We start from the raw sequence: 17,559 nt of genomic DNA, 5'->3' as shown, positions 1-17,559 counted from the left end.
TATTAATTTGAACCTATGAAAATTACTGCCTCCATTCACTATTGTATAAAATTTTTCTAAGTTTTATCTAAATGGTTTCTGAAACTAATCAGAATCCTGGCTTCCGATTCTACAATCTTTTTCTTTCTTTCTTTCTTTCTTTCTTTCTTTCTTTCTTTCTTTCTTTCTTTCTTTCTCTTTTTTTTTAACTTGCTTTGGAACTCAGGTGCAAATTAATTAATCATAATTCAATCAGTTATAATTGTTGGCTTATGACAGTCTCATCATGGGCCCATGTGTGGCCCATTTCACTTGGTCATTTTTAATGTGTAACAAGCACCACAAATGGACCATCTTCTGCAGAAGCAACCACTTGACAGCCTGTTACTCCTGTGTGTAGTCTGGACTCTCCCTGCTTCTGCGATTATATTTGGGCTGACTTACACCATTCGTAATTTCAGTGCACCCCATCTTTTCTGTTTCTTTGATGTGTTTCTTTGTAACTGAGCCCTGTGTTTGCCTCCCAGTGAGACAGGAACTTGAATTCAGCACGCACTCCCGTCCCTGTGTCCCCTCCCCCTCCCTCCAGTCCTCATCTGCCTTTACCCTGATTTGTGTAGTGATTGCATTCTGTTCACTATGGATATGTTTTCTCTCTTTTCTTTTGGTTTTTCTTCCTGTTTCTTTAAAGATAACAAACTATATTAAGGTATTTGGTCACATGTACTTTGTATATTATTTGCAACATCTCTTAGATTTGTCTCTTCTTATTTAAGTATTTATCCCCAACTTTTTTCAGTAGTTTTTAATAGTTTCTGAGGCCTTACATGCCTGACAGCAATTTTATTATGCTTTCATGTTTGAGCGACAGTTAGGCTGGATATAATTTTAAGTTCTTTTCTTTCACATTCTTGAAAATACAATCCATTATCTTCTTACATCCTATTAAAAATCTGGTATTCTGATTTCTATGCCCTTGTATGTGATCTACTTTTTTTCTGTGGAAGATTAAGAGTATCAAAGCCAAAGAAAAAATTCTAAAAATGTTATCATAATTTTAGCTGTAGACCTTTATCTCTCCTTTTGGTATCCTCTGAATCCTTTCTATTTAAAATCTTTGAAAATCGCTAAGAAATTGGTCCTTATTTTTTAGATATTTTATCCTTTTCATTTTTATTTATCTCTCTTTTTGTAGTTCCTATTAGGTAAATTCCTTCTATTTCTATCCTCCATATATGTTAACATACATATTGTTTTTTCCTACCCTATTTTTCTTCTAGAATAAGACTGCTGTGGTCTTCAGTTTGCTAGTATGTTCCTCAGCTTTTGCTTCTATCCGTGATGTTATTGAAACTGTTACGTTTCTTATTCCATATATTTCTGCTCAATTAAAATAGTTTTTTTTCTTATTTTGTATTGCTAATATCTTCTCCATCACTTTAATATGTCCATTAGAACAATTTAAATTTTTGGTGTGCCTATTCTAAGTTTTTCTCGCCTGATAAACTTTTATTCTAGCATTCTTTTTCTTTTAAAAAAGTCATGCTGGTTAAATGTTTTGGACTCATAAGTTCATGTTTCCTTGTCATGTACTTTGTGGCAAATTCACACTCGAATTCCTGTTCAGCCCAGTGATTTTAGAAATGAATTCCAAGAAGTTTTAAAAAACAGCAATGCCTGGAACTCTGGACATTCTAATTTGAATGTGCCCTGAATATAGGGATTTTTAAGATTGTTACTATAATTATAATTTAGATTGTAATTCAGTGGCCTGAGGAGTTTGGAGGGGAAACGGTGGGGAAAGAAGGGCTAAAGTCAGTTCCGACTTCGTTTGTTCGGCTTCTCATGCAGGGCTCTGTGCTGCGTGGATCTTAGCCCTGAGAGTACCTGGAGCGTGGATCTGAGTCGTGGCAGGAGACACTGTGTCTCAGGCCGTGGCGGGGAGAGGCAGGAGCCAAGCTCCAGCTGTGTGTCCCTCCTATCTGACCCTTCATAGCCAGGCTGGCTGCCTCTGCTCCGGGCCACAGCAGCCCTCTTCTCTCTCTCCTCCCCTCCCTTCCACCCCTGTCCCCACCCCCTGCCACCAGGATTCATCATTTTCTTGTTAGTTTCTCTCTTTGAACCTCTGTGATGATCTTGGAGGAAGAAGCCAACAATCAGTGCTAATTGTAGCAGTTAGAACTGACAACTCCAAATAGTAGCATTGTTTTCATGCCTGTTATAACTGTAAAGATTGATGTCTTCGTGATTAAGGGTCTCATTAAAAAAATACATAATTTAGTGCTTCCTCTTTGGAATTCCTCCCTGAGAAAATGATCTTAAAAAATTCTTAAAGCTAGTATTTCCTGCTTTTAAATAAGACCTTTGTAAGCAGTTTTGGCAAGTAGCATTCTAAATATATAAACTATTAGCAAAGGAACTATTATTCATATAGTAGGGTTAATAGTTACGGCTGCGTGTAATTTTTACTTTAAACAGTTTCATGTTTAGACTGATTTTTCATTCTTAGTATACTGGTACCCTCATTTGTACTCTGTAAAAGAATTTTTGACTAGTTTAATAAAGACTCACATTTATACTCATTTTCCGTAGATAGCGGAGTTGGAGCGGGCATTGACTCCTATTATGAATATCTATTGAAAGCCTATGTCTTGCTTGGAGATGACAGTTTTCTGGAAAGATTTAATACAGTAAGTTGATCCAGTTTTGTATTAACTCTAGAGCCAACTTAATCTGAGTACCAGATTTTGATAGAAACCCAATGATGAGGGACATTCTGAAAGTAATTATTTTTAAATGTGTGGCAGGTTTTTAGTCAATTTTTCCTGGCGGTGTCGGACAGGGACAGGGGAAAAGCCACATACATTCCAAAAACTAGTCTACAGAATAGTTTTATTTTCATCTCTTGTCAGGAAGTTTCAAGATCTGACAGTAAGTAATATGTAGATTTGAGTTTTACCTAATATCTCATACAAAGAAGAGAATTTATTGGAATAAATTACTGGTTCGCTTTTGCCTTTTTTGGGGGGGAAGTTTGGTCCTCGATCACATCAAGTATGTAGGGCTGTGGGAACGAAACTTGGAGAATCTTCCGGGTGTTCATTTTAAAAGCTGTCTGCAAGTCTGAAGTCTGGATCAGGGCCATGGGCAAATTAGGGGATGGGGGATATTATTGAACCCGGTTGGATCACCTTTGTCTGTAATTGAAGGAAACTGAAATGAGCAGACTCATTGGCCATATCACTGTCCTTTTTGAAATACTCCGCCGTTTCTTGGCCCTCCCATCAGTTCAGCCACATTACTGTGAGACAGTGTGGCACAGGGGTTAAAGGTGCAACAGTTTTCCTGCCTGGGTTTCAGTCCTGGTTGGGCCACTGGTTTTGTGACTTTGGTCAAATAACTCTACACCATTTGCCTCTGCTCCCCCTTCCACAAAACGTGAGTTCTGGTACTATGTATTTATAGAGTTTGGGGAGGATTAAATGAGTTAATGCATAAGGAGTGATGAAATAGTAGATGAGTTAGGGGAAAAAAACTACTAAGAGTGCTAATAAGCCATCAATTGGATTATAACAAGATTTTCTTGAGGTTAATGAGGAGAGGTATTTTTTTTGGCTCATCATTCATGGACTCGAACAGCTCAGCTTGTTACAGCTGAGGAACAAGCAGGAGAAGAAGATAAAAGAAGGGGAAAGAGTTTAGGCGCCTGAACGGCAGACCTAGCAGGATCGCAAGAGCAGCAGTGGAAGTTAGATGCGTTAGTTCGGGTAACGGTGAGCACCAGAATATTGTTAGCCAAGAGTCCAAAGTTCCCAGACACAGGAGAAAACAAACTAATTCTGTTAATCTAGAAGCCTGAAAGTACATTTCAAGAGGATGTAAGAGCGCCCTTGGGCCACAGGGGTATACTCACCATGGGCTCATCGCACAGCATAGCCAGACTCAGATCTGCTCCCCCGAAGGTCCCATGTCAATGGCAGTCTTTCATATTCTGCATCAGTTAAAGCACACAGGGTGTCTATACCATATGTTTTAGGAAAATTGCGTATATAAATAAATATTTACATAATAACGGTGTTGTAAATGTATTTATAGTGTATGAATGCAGGTTTAATTTCTTTGCAGTGCTGTTTAGTGAAATCCTGTGTTTAGAATAGCTCCCCTCTTTTGGTCTCCCTTGCTGAACACACGCTGTGCTCTTGCAGCACTACGACGCCATCATGCGGTACATCAGCCAGCCCCCGCTCCTGCTGGACGTGCACATCCACAAGCCGATGCTGAACGCTCGCACCTGGATGGATGCTCTGCTCGCCTTCTTTCCAGGTCTGCAGGTAAAACGCCACACACTCTGTTGTCCTGACACTGAAGTGAAATGATTATAACTAGTGCCCTTGTGATCTCTGAAAGAGAATTACCAACAGAGTCACATTTTAAAATTGTGTAAAGCTACATTTCCTTGCTATAAAATGATTATAATTAAAAAGGCAGGTAACGCTGTTGTTAATGTTGACTTTTAGGTCTTAAAGGGGGATATTAGACCTGCTATTGAAACTCATGAAATGTTGTATCAGGTGATTAAAAAACACAATTTTCTACCAGAGGTAAGTAAATTATCTTTGGGATTCTAATTTAAATATATAGTAAATTGCTAATTTTAAGGTAGAAAATGTCCATTTTTTACTATTTATTTTTTCTGCATTATATAGTTTATTTTTGGCTTACAGAGCATTGTATATGTTTTTTCTTCGTGTATTCAGAAAAGTCTAGTTTATGGTAATTCTGACACTTGACTTATTTTATGTAAAAAAAATCCTGAATTAGTTTCTCAACCCTTGCCAATCCATAGCATTCCATGTTATTTCATTCTAACTTTTACATATACCCACCAGGGAGACCTTTTTACTTTTTATTTTCTGAGGCTTATTTTATAGAAATGATATACATCGACTGTCCTCTTGCTGATCACACATGTTCCCTGGAAGTATGGGGAATACAGTTCTTCCTTGTGCTGATTGACGGTTACTCCCCCTGGCTTTTATACACCATCAGTAATAGGTGTTCTTGCTAGCTTCATATGGCAAGATTTTAGTAACATACCTTTTGGCTTTCCAGAGGTGTCCATTAAAAATCTGCAAATTTGCCCTGGCTGGTGTAGCTCAGTGTATTGAATGCGGGCCTGTGAAGCAAAGAGTCACTGGTTTGATTCCCATTCAGGGCACATTCCTGGGTTGCCGGCCAGGTCCCCAGTAGGGGGCGTGTGAGAGGCAACCACACACTGACGTTTCTCTCCCACTCTTTCTCCTTCCCTTCCCCTCTCTCTAAAAAATAAATAAGTAAAATATTTGAAAAAAAATCTCCACATTCATGAATGGCCTTATTCTGCCCCTGCTTGTTCCCTGTCCCCGGTGAGAAACCCAGGCATCCCACCAAGTGCTTGGGAATGCTTCCCCCAGGGTTTGCCTCGGAGAGTAGCATTTTATTAGCCTTCAGGTGAGTAGGACTGAGCATTGTAGAAAATTCACATTCCCTCAGAATAAGCTAAAGCTTCAACTGAATACATATTATCACCATGGAGATTTTATTTGGTTCTCATAAGGGTTTTCATTGGCCTTTAAATCAGTTGGCTCTGTTACTGAGTACATTTCAAGTGAGACTAGTTTTATTTTTAAATAATGCCTTCCTTATTCCACAGAGAGTTTGAGGTTGTTATAAAAGAAAGCATAAGCAAAAATAGAAACATGAGAACTGGGGACTCCATTCAGAGAAAAAGTGGAAATGGGGAAAGAAGACACAGCTGTGTGGGCTGTCGGGCCCCGTGTGGTGTCCCTGCTCAATGTCACAGTGTCCTCTGAGCTTCCCAGCAGCCACAGTGATGGTTCAAATTTCATCCAATAGAAGCCTTAGCAAAGACGAATTGTGGTTTTTCAGCAATGGAAATTTTTATTGTGTAGATGAAAATTTTTATCAGTATTCTAATTATTTTTACTCGTTTTTGATCTAATTTATATACTACTATATATTCTAGGCCTAGTTTATTATTTCTTAATCACTCTTTTTTTCTATTTGTATATTTTTTTCTCTAGGCATTTACCACAGATTTCAGGGTACATTGGGCTCAACATCCTTTAAGACCAGAATTTGCAGAAAGCACCTACTTCTTATATAAAGTAAGCTAATTTGCCTTCCTTGTTGCTGGTTTGTCTCCCCACCCCCATTTGCTATTGTGAGAGTGACTGGGCTTTCCAAGTCCTCGTTCAGTGTTGTAGTGGTTGGATATATCAGGGCTCATACTCATCCAGCTCCGAGAGTTATGGGGAGATGCAAGAACTGATACTTGAGTTTTATGCCTTTTCATGATAGCCATGTAATCATTTCTTTAAAGAGAAATTTTGTATTCTAGAGCTGCTTTCTAAAGCATGCCTCTTGCCTTCCTTTAATCAGAAAACCTTTTGGGCATTAGAAACTTACTGTAAAGGTTAAGATACACAATTGGATGGCTTTCCAGTGGTGTGTTTAAGTCATTCTGTAAAGCAGATTCCATGGCTTATTTTCAGAGCTAGGTTCTGTGTAACTTGTGTTCCTGTGCCTGATACAATGCCTGGCACCTAGTAGGTACTCAATAAATATTTGAGAAATGAATGTATGGTAATACATAAGCTATATATATGTGTATATATTCTCCTTTTTAATAGGCTACAGGAGACCCTTACTACCTTGAAGTAGGGAAAACACTTATTGAAAATTTAAATAAATATGCTAGAGTGCCTTGCGGATTTGCTGCCATGAAGGATGTTCGTACTGGAAGTCATGAGGACAGGTAAAACATTCCCCGAAATGCGGCTGGTGGAGTTTGGACACGCGTAATCTTCTGCAGAGGGTGTGTGAAGGTGCAAGCCATAGTTTGTTGGTTTTATTTTTAATTCTCCTGAATAGGCTCATTTTAAATTGTTTGAAAAGTTGATTTTTATCATAGTACCTGGCATATAGAAGATGCTCAAATGATTTTTAAAATGATGAACAAATGAGTGTTAAATATCAGAACCTTGGTATTAGGAGTATTAGGAATATTGAGGTTTTATTTTTCCTTTGTAATAGTTTTTTTATGTTACATAAAATGTTAGAAATTATCAAGGTGCTGATGAATAATCTGGATTATGATTTGTGTTCGGTCAAGAGTTCCTCAAAAACAATGTCGTGGTCAGCGTGTGTATGATTCTGTTGCAGATTTGGAGGCTGGGAAGGGTGGTTGGCGGTTTCTGTGTCGCTGGGCACCAGATAGATGTAGACGGCACGAGTTACTCCAGATACAAAAAGCACACTTTGGTTAAGGTGATACTCAGTAGCATTTCTGTTCTGAGATCCCTTATCTGGCTATTTTAACTCTCCAGAACATAACAACATACTGCTACAAGAATAGTAAAGCTTCTTTGTTTATTTGGTTAGCAAATGTTCATTCCACAAATACTTACCCAGGTGTCTTATGTGCCAGAGTTACAGTATTTTCGAGGATTAATGATATGGGAACCTGTCTTTTCTGTCATTGAATTGCTCAGGACAGGCAGATAAATGGGCTTTAAAACATTGTGTAAGTGCCATGAAACGTATTAAAGGGACATGAAATGCAAAGTGAGATGTGGCAGTCACTGAACAGTTTCTGGAAGGTCCTGTGTCCTTCATCTACTCGGGGTTGTCCCTTGGTCCTTCCCTCGGAGTATTAGGTTGTGGTTATTAGCACTGGCACCTCCTTCTCTGACCACAGCTGATGCACGAGAAAGGACAGGTTCCCGGAAGCAGGCAGAGAGCAGCAGCAGGGGATGGGAGCAGACAGCCTGTGTGTTCATCCTGCTTCCTGCGTTCCAGGCACTCTTCTAACGAAGCACTTTGGATGTTGACAACAACCTTCTGATGTGGAATTTCTATTATAATCTTCCTTTTCCACATGAAAAGACCAAGGCACAGAGAGGTTAGAGAACTTGCCCAAGGTCACACAGTGAGTAAGGTTAAGTCATTCTAATCGAGGCAGATTGGCTTTTGACTACAATGCTAATGAGTCACTTAACTATATGCCAGGCACTGCACTTCATTAAACTTGAGGACAGAAAAATAAATTAGAATCAGTCCCTGTCCTCTCATGACTTGTAGTCAGCGAAGAAAATGGTGTGTAAAGAATTAATTGCAAATTACAGCCATGCGGTAGGTAGGTGCTGCAATAGAAAGAGGAGTAGTAGGTTGATGTATTGGAGAGGAAGCCATGATTTACTGTTCAACAAGTTCCAGTTTTCTGAATTTAATATGCCCCCCTACTGAATATTCCTTACATGACATTGTTTCAGGAGCTCTTACCCCACTGCCTTTGCTCCATTCTGATTGTATTCCAGCATATGCAGCGTCTCTTAAAATAGCATGTCCAGAACAAACCACGCTCAAGACATGCCTGGCACATCAGCACCGTTACCGTCTGGATCCAGGCCCCAGGTTGCTCATTTTCCCAGGGGCCGATGGCCTTGCCCTCTATGCAGTTGAGGGTCGCTGTGTCACCGACTCCCTCACCGCAGCGCGCACCCGTCTTCGTCATAGGGTGCTGCTGGGCGAGCTTTAGATCTTTCAGCAGCTTTACTGTGTTCAGCTCACAGTGAACTTCTGGCCAGTTGATCTCAGACACCTCATTATGGCCTGGTGACAAATGGGCGTCCCCCACCCTGCTGTGCAACTGGCTTTTTTTTTTTTTTCACTGTGAAGTAGAACTTTACACTTATCCTGGCAGAATTTCATGGTTTTTTGTTTGGGGTTTTTTTTTAGTGCTTTTAGACCAAAAAGAGAACTTGATTCTCGTCTCAGTCGTCCACTGTATTGGCTAAGCTTCCTGTGTTTAGTGATCTGCAGTGTAGGTAAGCATGCCTTAAAAAACGTCCACCTACAGTTTCGGGAAGGATGTTGGCCAGGACCACGACTTCGCCGCTTTCTCTTATGAGCTCCCCGCCTGTGGCTGCCTCCTCCCCAGCGGGCCTTCCAGTGCGTCGCCTGGCTCCCCAGTGTCCTCACACACACAGTTTTGCACACAGAAGTGTCTGTAGTTTCCTGATAGTGGGTGACCACTGGACAGAATTTAGATGGCAAGAGGAATATGAGGATCTTCCTAAGACACTTCCCCTGCTTGACCGCCCTAAGATAACCACCACTGGAAATTTGATCAGCAGTCTTCCAGACATTTTTAACACCTGTGTGTTTGCACGTGTGTACATGTTTATTGGTTTTTAATACAAATTAGGTAGATAAGACACCCAATGTGCCAGTTTTACCCGACTCATACGTAGTGACCAGACCGTGTCCTTATTCTTTTCCTAGTGTTTCCAGGTGTTTCTCTGTTTTGCAATCAGTTCTAGAATTTGTCAAAAATCAGCATCCTGCTTGTGAGTCTACTGTTCTCAAGCTGGCAATTGCTTGTAATAATAACTGTCATTCCTTCAGAAAATGTTAACTTGTCGTAGGTGTGCGGCAGGTTGAAAGGGAAGTGGCTTATCTGTTCTGTAGAGACTGACATCTAAAATGTTCAGAAGGGTTCTGAAGCATGTCAGGTGAGTTGTTTCAAAGTAAAACATCATTAATGTGTAGGGAGAAGAATGATAGTTCTGTTTTTGAGCTCGTATGTATATGCCGGGTACTATGCTACATAATAGATACAGTATCTCATTTAGTGTTTACACAAGTGTTAGGTATGTAGTGATGATGTTCTTGACAGAAGAATGTGCTGAAGTTCACAGTCCCTGTACAATATAGCCATGGTCAGGGGAAGGTCTTTTCTATTTCCAAAGTTCATTACCACTATGTTTCACAACCTTTCAAGTTCATTCTTTAGTAATGCTGTGTACACTTGCATTCAATTCATTAAATGTCTGTTGAGTGCCTACTGTGTGCCAGGAGTTGTGCTTGGCCAGAGGTATGAGACTGTGCAACCTGTCCAGCAAACTGCAAGTTATTTATTACTGTCAAAAACCAAGATGCTCTGGGAGGTGGTCCTTTAATTAAGGCTCATATTACTATCACTCCAGCTAATAGCCATGCTCTTTTTCTGCCACTTTTAATTGTATGAAAGCTTTTAAAAATTGTTTATTAAAACATTATAACATTAAATAGTCCATAACATTACATATTTTTATTGCTTTTATTTTTCTTTACAGGTATTTATAGTTATACTCTATGTGATTTGTGCTATTCTTTTTTCATGCAACTTTTTGTACAAAGCCCTTGCCTTCAAAGCCTTTTTGTTTATCACTTAAATAGCTGCATAATAAACTCCATCAAAGTTGTATTACTTCATCCCATTCAGTTAATATTAATTGAAGATTATACGGCTCCCAGTAGTAGCGTTTGTCTGCATTACCTCCCAGCTGTTGGTTCCCTATAGAAGAAGTGGAACTCTCCCTCACTGGAAGGCCAGTGGGAGAATCTTGTCTGCAGGATTGGCAAGATTCAGGGTACCCGTGTGGTGGGCAGGTGCACTGGTGGTTTGATTTCTTTGGGAAGTACGTGGAGTCAGGGCTGACACCCCCGGGGACGGATGTGTTCTCTAGTTCCTTGGACGTCCACATTGGTGTAGGTAGATCAGCGCCTCCACGCTGGTAGACCAGCGCCCTGGACTCTGGCCTCCAGGTCGTTGGCATTAGCATACCCCTGTGCTCTTACATTTACTTGTGTCCTCTTATTTTAGAATGGATTCTTTCTTCTTGGCTGAAATGTTTAAATATCTTTACCTGCTATTTGCGGATAAAGAAGATATTATTTTTGACATAGAAGATTATATATTCACAACAGAAGCTCACCTTTTACCTCTTTGGCTCTCTACGACAAATCAAAGCACCTCTAAGAAGAACACAGTAGGTTACATTTTTAATCACAGTCTTATTTCGTATTTTCTTCTCTGAGTTTGTTCTATTTTTCCATGTGGAAACTAATCCGTGACTAGAATTCAATAAATGTAGTGTGGTAGGAGGAAAAATATACTCGCTGTTTATTGCATCCTGTATACACTTACATGTTATTTAACATCTCCTTTGAACAAAGTACAGTGTTAGGTGAAATAGTCATGCTCACGTAACTTTCTTTTGCATCGTAGACTTCAGAATATATAGAACTGGATGACAGCAATTTTGATTGGACTTGTCCAAATACTCAGATTCTCTTCCCTAACGACCCGCTGTACGCTCAGAGCATTCGTGAGCCCTTGAAAAACGTGGTGGATAAGAGCTGCCCCAGAGGCATCATCCGAGTGTAAGATGTTTGTGTTTTGTACCATTATCAGAGTTATTCTTAGTAGATGCCAGGGAACACGGGGGACATAGAAGGGTGGCGACAGTCGTCTCTCAGACCAAAGCTGTTGAGGTGTGTAGTCTTGCTGATTCAAATAAAAACTGTGAGTAAAGTTAGATAGCAAAGTTTATTCTGCAGTGTCTTTTATTATTGTGAAAATTTTCTATTTATCTCGTTTAATGAACTTAATAGTCAGTGGGCAGCATATAATTTCAACTTGTATAGCTCATTTTTATATGAAATGGTTTCATCAAATATTTTCATGTATCTTGTATATGTAGAAAATATTCTTCCTTTTACCTGTAGTTTTTGTGTAGTGCAAATATAGTTTTTCTTTTGTTTGATTTTATTTTTTAACAGGGTGCTTATTCTTAGTTGTTAAGTAAGATTTTGGCCTTAATGAGTTCATTTTTTCCAAGTGGTTAAATTAGAAAGGCCATTAATAGAAAATAAAAATAAAAAATTTAAGTGAATGTTATCATTCACCGATACAACTATTGTTTTGCTTTTAAAATATGGGGAGAAAAAACTCTTTTTTAAGGAAGAAATCAGTAGTAACACATCCCAAAGCCAATCTACTCTGTGCTTTCAAATGGTTCTAATTTTGCTTACCAATAATACCTTACAGATAGTATACATGGTTTTACAACTGTAAAATAATTATATTTAAAAGCTGTACCACTTATTAATAACCTAAGATATATATATAGGCAAATGCCTGTTTTCAGTTAGTCCATTTTCACTAGTTCTAAAACTAGCAGTTTTGCAAGGATCTAACATTATTTTTATTTGCTTTATGTTTTTCCCCAGTTCTGATTTGTAGTTTTTTAAGCCTTGCCTATCATTGCTTTTAGCAGAGAGGAGAGTTTCAGGAGTGGAGCTAAACCCCCTCTGAGAGCCAGAGATTTCATGGCCACTAACCCCGAGCACTTAGAAATCTTGAAGAAGATGGGGGTGAGTCTGATTCACCTGAAAGATGGGAGAGTCCAGTTGGTTCAACATGCAATCCAAGTAAGACATCCCTGCGCTAATCAGGTCCAACTCCGCTGTTCTGGTCTCATTTGCTTAATAAGAGAATGACATTGGGCTTTTAAAAACCATTTGAAGTGTGGGTTAAAATTATAGACTCAACATTTTAGGACTTGAAAATATGTTGGAAAGCCATCCAATTCGGCCCCTGCATGCTGTAGTGGGTCCAGTAGGTTGGGTAGTTTGCTTTAGTTAATAAAGTCAAGTACAGGACTCACGTCTCAGTTCTCTGTTTCTCCGTCTCGTGTCTGCATTACCTTTATTTACAGCAGAGTCTTGTGATCATTGGTTTTAATATTTGTATCCATATTTTACATTATGTTAGTTTCCAAAGAGCTACTGAATCTAAGTATTTTATTCCCTATAGAAATCAAAATTTGCATTCATTTGTTTATGCATAGAAAAGATAACATGTCTTCTGGGGAAGTTTTTATTGATTTTTACTTGAAAAGTATTTATAACATGGGCTCTTTAAAATACTCATCTTATTAGTACATTACTTCTAAGAAAACTACGTAGTTTGCTAAGTAATTTCAACCTAGGACCATTATCAGGTGTCTGTAAATCTTACATTCAGACCTCCCACAGCCTCCCCTGCCCCTCACATTTCTGTCTCATCTTCGTTCTTGCCACGTCCACCCTTTCTTCAAAGAACGTTCTGCCTGCTTCCTTATGCGTCACTCACTCTTTCACTCCTCAGTAGGAGGAGTGGCATCTCTAACGACATTCAGGCCACCAATGACATCCTTGCCACCCACTGGCCTCCTAATCCTTATGGGATGGAGCTGTTCTGTAGCTGTTGACTGACCCCTTTCTGAAGCAGTCCCTTTCCTCGGCCTCCAGGGAAGCCCAGCTTAAAGGTTGTCTCCCCAGGGTCTAGTCAAGTGCTGGAATGGAATAGTCACCTGATAAATATGTTTTGAATTTAATCTGGTAGTTGGTTCATAATTTCAAAGAAAGGAAGTATGGATCCGGTATGGGTTTTACTTCCTGAAAGGGGAGACCCTGGTGAAAACTAGCAAAATGAGCATTCAGTATTGGGTGACAGTCAATTCTCAATTTGTATCAAAAGTGTTTTATACAACAGTAAAAAAGATATTGGTAAAAATTACAGACATAATTTCCAGGAAATATTTCTAGAAGTAATATTTTTTTTTAATTTATTGAGTTATTTTTCAAGTACAGTTTTCTTTTGTCAATTTCTCCCATCCCAACCCCCCCTCCGCCCCGTCTCCCCACAGACCTCATCCCTGTGTCTTTCATACTTGTTCTTCAAAATCCCTCCTCGTTTTTCCCCTTAAATTCCCTTCCCTCTCCCCTCTGGTCGCTGCCCACTTGTTCTCTATTTTAGTGTCTTTGTTTTTATTCTATTTGCTTATTTTGTTATTTAGCTTCCTGTTAAAGGTGAGATCATATGGTATTTGTCCTTCAATGCCTGGCCTATTTCACTCAGCATAATGCTTTCCAGTTCCATCCATGTTGTTGCAAAGGGTAGTAGCTCCTTCTTTCTCTCTGCTGCATAGAATTCCATTGTGTAAATGTACCACAATTTTTTGATCCATTCATTTACTGACGGGCACCTAGGTTGCTTCCAACTCTTGGCTATTGTAAATTGTGCTGCTATGAACATTGTGGTGCATAGGTTCTTTGAAATTGATGTTTTAGGATTCTTGGGATATAATCCTAGCAGTGGAATTGCTAGGTCAAAAGGCAGGTCGATTTTTATTTTTCTGAGAAAATTCCATACTGTTCTCCATAATGGTTGTACCAGTCGTAATATTTTTTAGAATGAATTAGGCCATAAATATTTGGTAGGGACCAAAACTGAAAAGAGAAGATTTAGAGTGAAACACTATAGTGCAGTAGTACTTGAGAAATCAAAAAGTTGAATGTTTCCAAAAAAAGAAAAAAAAAGGGGGCCGTTCCCTGAAAGGATGACGTCGAGTTTCTTTCCCAGGCCGCTAGTTCCGTCGACGCGGAGGACGGCCTGCGGTTCATGCAGGAGATGATCGAGCTGTCCAGCCAGCAGCAGAAGGAGCAGCAGCTGCCCCCGCGGGCCGTGCAGATTGTGTCCCACCCGTTCTTCGGCCGCGTCGTGCTGACGGCCGGCCCCGCGCAGTTTGGGCTCGACCTGGCCAAACACAAGGAGGTGAGTGCACTCACCAAGTGCTAGTGGCGGCCGAGTTAAAAATGCCATTAGAGTGTTGTCTGATTTCTTAGTCTCTTTTCAAACTTAGTAGTTTGAATTCATTGTAAAAACCTAAGTCTTCAATGTCTCAGAATAAAGTTAAAAACATATCTTAAGGTTTTTGAGTCTTAGTTTATATACACGATATGTTTTCAGAATTTTATGTAAAATATTGTTCCGATACTGTCCCAATTCTTGGTCTCTTCTCTAAATCAGTACCTTGAATCTAAAATGGTTTTCAGTTTGTTTTTTTTTTAACAACTGCTAAAACTTTCTCTGGACAAAAATCAGGGTTGGAGGCTTAATGCCGAGGTGCTCAAGTGAAACATTTTGAAACCTCTTCTTTGCTCATCAGTTTTCGTTAGTGTTCGTGTATTTAATGTGGGGCCCGAGACAGCTCTTCCTCTTCCATTGTGGACCAGAGATGCCAGAAGGTTGGACACTTCTAAAGACATGCTTAAAAAACTCCTATTACCCCTAATTTAGACCAAGTCTAGTGTGCATTTTAAAGCTAGGTGGGTTTGCAGATTGCTTTGTCCAGTCAACAGCCCTTTATTGAGCTGCTGCTACATCGAGGCACTGTTTTAGATGGTTACTGTCTGTCAAGTTCACAGACTCTGTGAAGACCGTGCCCTCCCTCATCAAACTGACATCCTAGAGCAGTGGTTTCAAGCACGGTGCTGCAAGTCTGTGTAAAATACATAACACCCGACCATCCAGTCAGGGGCACTGACCTCTCTTCCTTTAGGTTGTCGGATACAGACATGACAGCAGCCAACACCACAGTAGCCACCTAGTGTGAATGAATCAAACTTATACCTACTCTTTTTCAGAGCAGCAAAACCAGCATTTTTTGGTGTGCTGCAGAATTTTAGTAATTAGTTTGTGTGCACCATGGGATGAAAAAGGCTGGACATCGCTGTTCTAGAGGGGCATTAAACACTGTCCCACCACCGTCTCTGCGGCCGGCGTTTGGTGTGCAGGCGGGTGCGCCGTGAGTCCGCCTTCAGGTCCCAGCGCTACCACTTACTGCCATTGTGTCCTGGGGCAAATTATGTAGCCCAGTCTCAGTGTCCGCGAGCGTGGAATGAAATACTGTCTGCACCATCTCGCTCAGGGTCGTTATAGAGATCAGGTTTAGTAGTTTATGTAAAATGCTTTATAAACGTCCAAGTACAATAGAAACATTGGCAGTGTGCTATGACCTGGAAAATGTTCAAAGCTAAAGTTTATGCAAAATATGTATGGGACATGATGTCGGTACTAAGAAAATGAGGTCCACCTAAAGCTCTAGATATGGAACTTTTTTAATGACTAGATAGTGATTTGAGAAGGTAAAAGAGTATTTGTCATCTTCATTTCTGACAGACGCGAGGATTTGTTGCAAGCAGCACACCGTACAATGGTTGTTCAGAGCTTACTAACCCCGAGGCAGTGATGGGGAAGATCGCTCTGATCCAGAGAGGCCAGTGCATGTTTGCGGAAAAGGCACGCAACATCCAGAACGCTGGAGCCATCGGTGGCATTGTTATCGGTACGTCGTCCTCCGCAGCAGCCCGTTCTGTTGACTAGAAGGAAGTCATTTGTAGGACTTTTCCTTTTGTTTTCCAAAATTGTACAGAAAGTTTATCGGATTTTTACTTCACTAGATGGCATACTGCGTAGGTAATCCAGCGACTCTCTCAGTGATTTCTGTAGGTCTCATATCTTTTTTGAAGGTACTTAGGGACAGGCGTGGAGATGAGTAGAGGTGAGTGGTAAAAACAGCCAACACCGTGGATAAGAAAAGGTGCCCACAGGATCCAGAGCCCCCAAGGGCAGAACTGCATCCTGCCGCCCCCATGGGGAGCCACCGAAAGTGTCTCTTCTGCCACAAAGACCTGGGTCTGGAGTCGGACCCGTGGCGGAGCACCCCTGGCTCTGCCACAAAGCATGGCATCGTGCCGGCCCGGCTTTCCTGGTCTGTGTCCTCAGCGGAGTGTTGTTTGAGCTCCAGTGACAATGGTGATCAATACCTTTCAGGTGGTTACAAGGTTTGAAGATAGTATATATAAAATGCGTTAGCGTAACAGCTGACATATCGGAGGGATAAACCCTAGTTGCTAGTAGATTTTATCTCCTTGGGCCTTTTCCCACCGAAATTACAAACTTCAAATCACTTCACTTGTGTATTTCAACCAGTGTTCTTTGATTTTCATAGAAAATCACTTAATACCATGACCCGCAGGCCATGACTGTCAGGGAAAACAGAACTTCTTCTGTGCTTTAAGTTGGGAGGGGTTCACAGTTAGAAAGAACCAAAAGTCCTGGTGTCACATCCTCATCGCAGAGTTGGTTCGTTTGCCAGCTTCTCTCACAGGGGAAACCCACTTTGAATCTTTTTCTATTTAGTAGGGATTTCCATTTTGAGTTTAGGGTAAGTAAAAATTATGACATTGAAAACATTAGGATTTATTTCAGTGAAAAGGTATTTACTGTTCCTTTTGTTTATCACATGTGGACACTCTGGTGTTGGTAACTTCATCAATGCATAAATTTCATTAGTTAAGTAAGTACTGGGAGAATTCGGCTTCCTAACTTCAATCAGTGGTTGGCAAACTCCAGCCTGCAGGCCAGCCACTCGCTGCCTGTTTCTGTAAAGAAGGTTTTTCGGCACCTGCCGTTCCAGCAGCTTACGTCCTCCCCGTGGCTGCCTCCCTGCCTCGGTGGCTGCAACAGAGAACTGAAAAGCTGCAAATATTCACCGCTTGGCAGATTACACAAAATGTTTGCTGGTGCCTGACTTAAATCCTTTTACCCTCCGCTATTTTTCGGACTGAGATTGTTTTTTAAAGAATTTAATAGCTTGACAACACTGTCATTTCCAACATCTCTTATTGAGAGTAAAGGTATATTAAAAATAAAGTCTGGAATGTATGTAGGAGATTTTAGAGTCCCCCTGTTTTGTGGTGACGTCTCTAATTCTCAGGTATTCTCCGCTCTGCAGGATTTTTCAGGTCAGACGTTTTCTGTTTATTACAGAATCCTATACTGAGTTCTGTGAGTTAGTCATTTAA

The 17,559-nt window shown here is 40.3% G+C and overlaps 1 protein-coding gene across 5 annotated transcripts in view; it reads left to right on the top strand.

Annotated features, from left to right (window-relative positions):
• The window catches only part of EDEM3 (ER degradation enhancing alpha-mannosidase like protein 3), a 53,614-nt gene that overhangs the window by 23,864 nt on the left and 12,191 nt on the right, over window positions 1–17,559 (top strand). For 2 of the 5 annotated variants that reach the window (XM_053658261.1, XM_053658279.1), the window contains exons 9-18: window positions 2,572–2,669; window positions 4,185–4,310; window positions 4,497–4,580; window positions 6,063–6,146; window positions 6,672–6,796; window positions 10,688–10,853; window positions 11,093–11,247; window positions 12,141–12,297; window positions 14,273–14,464; window positions 15,872–16,037. In XM_053658261.1, coding sequence (XP_053514236.1) covers window positions 2,572–2,669; window positions 4,185–4,310; window positions 4,497–4,580; window positions 6,063–6,146; window positions 6,672–6,796; window positions 10,688–10,853; window positions 11,093–11,247; window positions 12,141–12,297; window positions 14,273–14,464; window positions 15,872–16,037 — 1,353 coding nt within the window. The remainder of the gene's footprint in view (window positions 1–2,571; window positions 2,670–4,184; window positions 4,311–4,496; window positions 4,581–6,062; window positions 6,147–6,671; window positions 6,797–10,687; window positions 10,854–11,092; window positions 11,248–12,140; window positions 12,298–14,272; window positions 14,465–15,871; window positions 16,038–17,559) is intronic. The other 3 variants (XM_053658277.1, XM_053658270.1, XM_053658272.1) reach the window with 3 other exon arrangements.

The sequence above is a fragment of the Artibeus jamaicensis genome, unplaced genomic scaffold (assembly GCF_021234435.1).
Source record: "Artibeus jamaicensis isolate MK-2021 breed Jamaican fruit bat unplaced genomic scaffold, CSHL_Jam_final contig_2170, whole genome shotgun sequence".
Taxonomy (NCBI): domain Eukaryota; kingdom Metazoa; phylum Chordata; class Mammalia; order Chiroptera; family Phyllostomidae; genus Artibeus; species Artibeus jamaicensis.
The sequence above is the reverse complement of the archived record's forward strand: the minus strand, read 5'-3'. Positions and strand labels throughout refer to the sequence as shown.